The sequence below is a fragment of the Polistes canadensis genome, unplaced genomic scaffold, assembly GCF_001313835.1.
Source record: "Polistes canadensis isolate GaletaPanama2010 unplaced genomic scaffold, ASM131383v1 scaffold_96, whole genome shotgun sequence".
Taxonomy (NCBI): Eukaryota; Metazoa; Arthropoda; class Insecta; order Hymenoptera; family Vespidae; genus Polistes; species Polistes canadensis.
The window spans coordinates 186,899-195,457 of record NW_014569643.1 but is presented as its reverse complement, the minus strand read 5'-3'; the positions used below and the strand labels follow the sequence as shown (position 1 = coordinate 195,457).

Here is an 8,559-nt window from a genome sequence, read left to right as displayed (position 1 = left end):
TATATATATATATATATAAAAAGAATATATTATAAAGTTCAATAGATGCCTATAAAAATATATTTCATTAATATTGAACGATCAAAATGTTATTCGACACGAGTCCTCGTAAAACGATATACATCATTGTAAATTGCACTCGATTTACTAGACTATTAGCAACTTCGTATGCCCGCGATGGGATAAGAAGGATGTGTGGAGAGGAAGAGAAAGAGAGAGAGAGAGAGAGAGAGCATCCGTAGTGAATTTTGATGCACCAATGTACAGAGCATATTCCTTACACCTGCCGGATACAGTACGTGCAACGTAGACAAGACTCGAGTGTGTAAGCTAGTGTGATCTATGCTTTAATACAGGTTGTCGCAAAAGCGATTTTAATATCATATGAAATAGTACGAATAATTGTAACAAAGTATCCCCTATCGTTCATTATTGTAAGATATGATTTTTGTGACAAAATAAAAAATTGCGCACACGTCGGATTCGAAATTCGAGAGAGAAAAATAATTAATAAAATAAAAGAAAGAAAACCGGTAATAAAAAACAAAATAAAAGAAGAAGCAGCTTTCCATTAGACTCATTTCTAATTCGAATAGAAACGAAACCGGTAGTGGAATGGACACGAATTTAAGTGCATTTGGTTCGCCAACTTTGTCCATCTATGATAACAGACGCTTTTAACGTTACAAACAAATACTTCCGTTATTTCAAAATACAATTGGATCGTCGAACTTGTTGTTCTTGTGACAACATTTTTCTACGCGAAGGTACATTGCCGCCTACCAGTTAAAAGTTAGAAGTCACTTGTCAATTATTGTCAAAAATCGATACATATTGAAACGATCAACAAAATGTTATTTTGCAATCGAATGTAAATATTAATTTGAAAGTTTAATAATCCGAAAATATGTTTCTCGGGTTAGGAAAATTTAGAAACTTTGTATTACAAACAAATATCAATTATTACCAATACTCCTATGATTTCATTCTATATATAAATGTATATGTTTGCGTGTATGTATGTGTATGCGAGTAGATGAGAATGCGTATTTACGTAGGAGAGGCCAGTTACCTCTCGTCCGCACTCGAATATGACGACACACAATATTCCTCGAGCTAGTGTATTTCGCACCAGGAAAACCGGAAAACAGTCACATTTGTCATTGTTGTAACGGACAAGGAATAGTGCATACCAGAAAATGGAGAAATGTTCGCATATATAGATATGTATATAAATATGTACAGGATATATAGTTATACCTATACGAAAAGAGAAATATTAGAAGAAAATAAATACGAACTTGAAAATAAAGATAAATTTAATGGATTAATCTATTATGATCGTACTAGCATAGTGAAATAGTTTAAAAGGGAAAGATTCTTTTATCAATGAAGAGACCGTTCTAAACAGTATCCAAATGTATTGCAATCTACAAATTACAGTAACTCAATTATATTATGTCCTATTTTGAGAGATATTCTCTTCTTCTATATATTATAATCACATATACATTTGTACGCGTATATGTGTATACATCGTTTTAAGTAATCTATCTACGTCATATAAACACAATACCAAAACAAAAGATCATTAGCCGGATACCGAGGATCTATTAGGATGATATGAATACTCTGTATTATCCTAGGACGATCCAACGAATCTATTTACGATACGGTTCCTTCCTAAATCCATGAGGACTTATGGCTAACGATGTCCTTTACGCTTACGTGATATCCTATACGCTCGAGGTATCACAAACCAAAGTTAAAAGCTAGCGCATTAAGAAGGTAATGCTTGGAATATTTGATGAAATACCCTAGACTCTTTTATACACTATTAAATCATGTAACATGACGCAAATAAGATCATTGTTTTCCATACCATATTACATTCCAAACAAAAATCTTTTTCTACTACGTCGTGTTGGAAATATACCGATTAATCGAAATGGTACTAACTAAAAGCGCATAGTACCCAATGTCAAGTATAAATCATAAACGATGAGAACGGGGTGAAAACGATGTTGTCGGAACGCTTTTACGCAGCTGTGCGAGCAAAAGAGGGCAGTTACCCTTGACGATGACACCCGAGAGTGGCTCGCTCGGCAGCTATCCTCGTAGTGCTTCACACGAGGAAACCCAGAAAATAATCGTGTTTATTAGAGAGAGTTGTATGTTAACGTCTATCTTTCTCTCATACCATACGTTAGGTTCAATCCTATCTTTATACTTTGTCATATATTCCTAACTGTTCGTTCATAACCGTGACAAAAGTGATCAGTTAACAAACGAATAAAGAACAGACCAAAAATAGAATAATAAATATTTCGTGGTATTTCGATTAAACGTGTGTGTGTGTGTGTATCAGTGTGATCCCCGAACACGTTCCCACCCCTCCAGAGATCATTTAAAAACAAAACAACAAAATATTGCTGAATAATAACGCAAAGAAGAAGGATACCTATATACGTTATGCCAAGAAAAAACTGGAGTTCGTTATGAAATATAGTCGAAAGAGATGAAATGCATAAGTTTAAGTTCTCTTCTTTCTTTTTTGCGGCTTTTCGTTTTATTTCCATTATTTTTGTTTTGTTTGGTTTTTTTTTTTCTTTCTTTTTTTGTTTTATTTGGTTCTATTCCATGCGGAACGTCGAGTAGTGCGCTGGAGTTTGCGCTGTTAAATTTCGTTCATATAGCGCAGGTACGGCCGAGCACGTCGGTGCATGCGCAATAGTGTATTGATCCTACGAATCTAAGATGCATGCACCATCATCCAGTGGTCCATTGGCTGTACACAATGCCATTACTGTTCTACGTTCTTCCACCGTTTCATTAAACGGTACGAACTTGTCGTGTGAGTAATGCGATACACGACAGATCCTTCTTGCAATTCTGATCGATAAAAAGCCACGAGACATCACTGAGGAAGATCGTAACAGTTTGGCTGTTTAGATTATGACATCTATCGAGAAATTCGAGATTTCGGCCTACAAATTAACACGCACCGCTAACACTTTTTGGAATCCTGTTTAACGAGTACGTACTAAAAAAATCACGCGTTTTATTATTATTATTATTATTATTACCATCGAAAATATTAACGTTCGCGCCAATGTTTAACGATCTTCTTGGTTTTTTCTTTCTTTCTTTCTTTTTTTTTTCCTATTTTCACAATATTTAAAAGAAACTCGACATTTTTATTGTATTCATTTCTTTAAAATACATCACATCGCATCACCGATCAATTTACTTTTGTCTACCGTAATGTCAAACTACGTGACCATAAATAATTATTCATTTTTAAATCGTTTTTATTTTATTTATTAAAAAGTTGAAATATTTATAGTCTAATATTTATATTCTTCTATTCTTTCAAAATGATTCTGATGTCAGGAGTGAATTTATAAATGATCGTTAGTAAATCGTATGAAATTTATCAAAAGAAAGTAACACGAACACGTTATACTAAATGATAACACAATACGTATGAACGACTCCAAGTTTAATTTCAACTCCTTCGGCATAAAGTCAATATAGATAGATGGTAGTTAACGCAACAGGTTCATAAATCCCTGACTGGCAATAGCATATAAAGCCTAGTTAAGCTAACGTTATAAAGGTAAAAGTGTCGATTGTATTAAACTGCAAGCTCGTTTCGACAATAATTTATTGATCGACCCCCACAGTCGTCGATACCGTTTACACTGAGTAGAGAAGAGAAATAATTTTTACTTTCTCATTTACGAAAAAAGAAAAAAAAGAAATAAATAAAGCAATAAAAACAAAAAGAGGAAAATTATTTAGGAGAACAATTTTGGAAACATCTTGTTTTAGTTTTCTTTTTTTTTTTTTTTCTAATTTTAGGAAATAACCGATCAAAGGTATACATAAAAAATCAATGTACGAGGAAGATAAAGTATAATGATAGCGAAATTAATAGTCGTAATCCTCGCCGCGAGGATTTGCCATGGGAATCCTGATGCCAAACGACTTTACGACGACCTGTTATCCAATTACAATCGTCTTATTCGACCCGTTTCAAACAACACAGATACGGTCGTTGTCAAGCTAGGTCTTCGTCTTTCTCAGCTCATCGACCTGGTAAGAAGCTAATTTTAAAATCGTTCCTTCTACCCGAGATAATTTTCTTAAATAAAATACTTGAAAATAAAAGATAACAATCCAATATTAAGAATTTGATTTAATTTGCAGAATTTAAAGGATCAAATCTTAACGACTAACGTTTGGCTCGAACACGTGAGTCCCTACAACAATCTGATAAATAATAACAAATAAGTCTGATATTGAAAAAAAAATAATAAAAAGAAAAACATAAAAGGAATAAAAATATTATCGTTTACTTTTAGGAATGGCAGGATCACAAATTTCAATGGGATCCAACGGAATACGGTGGTGTTACGGAACTCTATGTACCGAGCGAACACATATGGTTACCCGATATCGTACTTTACAACAAGTAAGCAATTTCATGGTAAAATATCTTCTCTATCTCTCTCCCGATACGATGATAGATAAAATAAACTTTAACATCGATTTTCAGCGCCGATGGAGAATACGGGGTAACGACCATGACAAAAGCTATTTTACACTACACGGGTAAAGTACTTTGGACACCTCCGGCTATTTTTAAATCATCCTGCGAAATCGATGTCAGATATTTCCCATTCGATCAGCAAACCTGTTTCATGAAGTTTGGTTCTTGGACGTACGATGGCTTCCAGGTTAGCAAACAAGCTAATTGATTAAAAGAAAATTTAAAACAAAAATATATATATATATATATTTATACATATTTACAGATTGATTTGAAACACATTAATCAAAATATGGGAGACAACAAAGTAGAAGTAGGTATCGATCTGCGTGAATATTACCCAAGCGTCGAATGGGATATTTTGGATGTACCAGCGGAACGTCACAAAAAATATTATCCCTGTTGCGAGGAACCTTATCCTGATATATTTTTCAATATCACGTTACGTCGTAAGACGTTGTTCTACACGGTTAACTTAATCGTACCGTGCGTTAGTATTTCATATCTTTCGGTATTGGCTTTCTATCTACCTGCCGATTCGGGAGAAAAAATAGCCCTCTGTATCAATATACTTCTATCTCAAACAATGTTTTTCTTACTAATATCAGAAATCATACCTTCGACTTCATTGGCGTTACCTTTGTTAGGCAAATACTTGCTATTCACTATGATACTAGTCGGTCTTTCCGTAGTCATTACGATAATAATATTAAACGTACATTATCGTAAACCAAGTACACACAAAATGGCACCTTGGGTAAGAAAAATCTTCATTAGAAGATTACCTAAATTATTGTTGATGAGAGTACCGGATGATCTTCTCAATGATCTTGCCGCTCACAAGTTACATGGGCGTGGAAAATCTGGGAAAAAGAGTAAATTCAATGCAGCCGTCGCGGCTGCAGTTCAAACTTCATCCATAGTTTCTTCCCCAGATTCTGCTCGTCATCAACATATTGGTGGTACTCTATTCTCATTTTATCAATTCTTTTCTATACAAGATTTAATAATAATTAGAATAATAATGATCGGTTTTTTTATCGTATTTTACAGGTTGCAACGGTTTACATACAACATCTGCACACAATAGATTTCTTGGAAGTTTTGGTGGCTACAACGGCCTGCCAACTGTCATGTCCGGATTAGATGAATCTCTGAGTGATGTAACGCCTAGAAAAAAGTATCCCTTCGAACTGGAAAAAGCTTTGCACAACGTCATGTTTATTCAACATCACATACAACGACAAGACGAGTTCAATGCCGTAAGTGTTAACGAATATAATTAATCAATTGTAAATGCTATTATTGGTATAAAAATTGAGTAAACAACAAATAATAATCAATAAGAGTATTTTGTTCCGGTTGTTAATTAATATCGCAATTTAATAAATTATATTTGTCCTATTAAAAGGAACAAAAAAAAAAAGAATCGTTTCTCAAATAAATTATTAATAATAATTTTTGTTTCTATTCTTCGTAGGAGGATCAAGATTGGGGTTTTGTCGCAATGGTTTTAGATCGACTTTTCCTTTGGATCTTCACAATAGCTTCCATAGGTGGAACATTTACTATACTTGCTGAAGCACCTGCACTATACGACGATACTAAACCTATCGATATGCAATATTCTTCCGTTGCTCAGCAACAATATCTACCGAGTTCAGAATTGTTTGATCCTGGTCCTTAAAAATGATAACTTCATTTATTCGTGTATTTGGAATACGATGTACAGTTCATACGAAAATCTTGTCTCATACAAATACGTTAAAAAAAAAAAAAAAAAAAAAAAAAAAATAATAAAAGATCTGCAAGACAAGAGTTACGACGTCGTCTTTCATCAAGAAAGACGCGTCTAAAATGATCGAATACGTTTTTCGCTAAAATATCTAATTGTAAACGTAATTGTTCGTATGTAATCCACAATTCCATTTCTTTTATCGAAAGGGGAAAAGAAACTTAAAAAAAAAAATAAAGTAGCGAGTGCTTCAAACTACAAAAAACAAAAAGGAATTTTTACAAAATGTTAGACATCTTCACGAGTAGTATCGGCACTCTTTTGAATCACGACAAATTTCGAGATAAACGTGGCCTAAAAAATCAAAAGATTCGTTAAAGCGTACGTATGTACAGGGTGGTGTGCGAACATCGTCGAAAATTTTCTAAAGTGTCTTAATGTAATTTAATGTGACGATAATCTTTTTTAACACTTTTTGTAAAATATTGTTTTCCATAAGTGTCTTTAAATAATAAAACAAAAATCACGTTAAAATTCCTTGATAATTCTTCATAAGGTAACAAACTCCGAAGTAATCGCCAATTTATTTGGACACCACCCTTATTGATACTCGACAAGGATTTTCGTCGTAAAGCTTTAACCACGTAACAATTTTAACGAAATCAAGAAATCAAGTGATATTTCGTTGTACGTTTATCTGATATATCTGATATATCACTTATATCTCCGTAAGAAATATAACAAAAATTTTCTAGTGTGCCAATCGTATGTAACACAGTTACGATAGCGATGTAAGATCTTTATTAACGATTCTAATTATTAGGGATTGCGGTACGATTGTAGAGAGAGAGAGAGAGAGAGAGAGGGGAGGAGATAGTGATAATTATTAATTCGTCAATCTTTACCTGTGAATACAGAAAAATGTTGATAATTAAATTAATCTTCCCGATAAGCAAATAAGTATATTAATACTAGTATATATATTATAAATGTATATGAATAGGTTTTCGATAAAAATGTAGGCAACATCTTTTTCATTACGACTGGCTAAAACATAATCAAATTTGTTCGATACACGCTGTACGCCAATGAGAATTAAAATAAATAATAATAACATTAATAAATCTGTTGTGAAAAAAATAAATTACATAATATTAATTTATAAACCATTTAGCTTAATTTAACTTTCATCTTTTCTCTTATTAATTAATTAATTTAATATTAATTTTTTTTTTTTGTTCTATATAGAAAGATTATGAAAAAAGCCTTTTAAATTGCAATTTAAATATCAAGATTTTGCTAATAATAGAAGACGCCCGTTTGCAGACCGCCGATGAAGCAGAGTTGTGTTTAATAGTAAACAAAGGTGAATTTCAGTTCCTAGCTATAATTGATAATAGTAGAGTATTGTTTTATTCACAACAGTTATCTGCATTTTTTAAATGACGATAAATATGATTTCTTCTTTTTCTCGCAGTTTGTTATAACGAGTTCTTGCTTATCCGAACGTCGGTAATAATTAATTTGAACCGCAAAGATACGACGAATGAATACAATTGCATTCAGATTTGCAGCCAAAATTCAGATAAATATAAATATGAAAAATGTAAGTCTGATAACTCATTAATTAGAACAGAATAACGAAATAATAAACAGAAATCTAGATAGACTCGTATAGGTCAGACAACTATAATTATTGGAAATAAATAGGACATGATTCGGATTATTATTGGATATTGGATATTATATAAATATTACATAAACGTATTCTAGTTAGAGCATGGATATAAAAATAGGTGTAGAATTCGTGTCAAGTGTACATCGGCCTTTCATCGTAAAACGAGCTTAGTATGCATTACGGCTAAAAATAATGACAAACTTTTGCCATATAGCAAAAGAACCTATGATAAAGTATTTGTTTTATTTTTTTTTGTAGTGGACATCCGCGTGTTTTTATTAACTTGATTTTTAGAAATTGAACAAATCATTACATATAACTTTTTGAGTTCCAAGCAGTCTACGGTTACGTCAACGTATGTGTTACGTTGTTCACATTTAAATTTAAAAAGGTCTGAAAATATTATCGTTTTACATTACGCAATAAACGTTGCGTGTACAAGGATTCTATCATGCATTAATAAAACAAGAATCATCGTCATATGTTACAAAAGCTACGCACAATTAAATATCAATGTTCTAACCATAGATTTCTATACTTCGACATAAATGGCCACTATAATAGTAATGATACTATCCGAATATTTGTTCT

At 32.5% G+C, this 8,559-nt stretch overlaps 1 protein-coding gene across 1 annotated transcript; it reads left to right on the top strand.

The window, feature by feature from the left end:
- Positions 1 to 2,756: 2,756 nt before the first annotated feature.
- On the top strand, positions 2,757 to 6,352 carry LOC106787246 (acetylcholine receptor subunit alpha-L1). The gene is made up of 8 exons (XM_014749444.1): positions 2,757 to 3,036; positions 3,865 to 4,101; positions 4,213 to 4,257; positions 4,368 to 4,477; positions 4,562 to 4,742; positions 4,821 to 5,517; positions 5,609 to 5,817; positions 6,036 to 6,352. The coding sequence occupies exons 2-8, from the start codon at positions 3,922 to 3,924 to the stop codon at positions 6,240 to 6,242; spliced, it is 1,629 nt and encodes a 542-aa protein (XP_014604930.1). The 5' UTR covers positions 2,757 to 3,036; positions 3,865 to 3,921; the 3' UTR covers positions 6,243 to 6,352.
- The last annotated feature ends 2,207 nt before the right edge of the window (positions 6,353 to 8,559 follow it).

Coding starts and splice junctions, on each gene's coding strand:
- LOC106787246 (XM_014749444.1), top strand. CDS start 3,922: ATGATAGCGAAATTAATAGTCGTAATCCTCGCCGCGAGGATTTGCCAT. Junction 4,258..4,367: donor CTAACGTTTGGCTCGAACAC/GTGAGTCCCTAC, acceptor GTTTACTTTTAG/GAATGGCAGGATCACAAATT. Junction 4,478..4,561: donor GATATCGTACTTTACAACAA/GTAAGCAATTTC, acceptor ATCGATTTTCAG/CGCCGATGGAGAATACGGGG.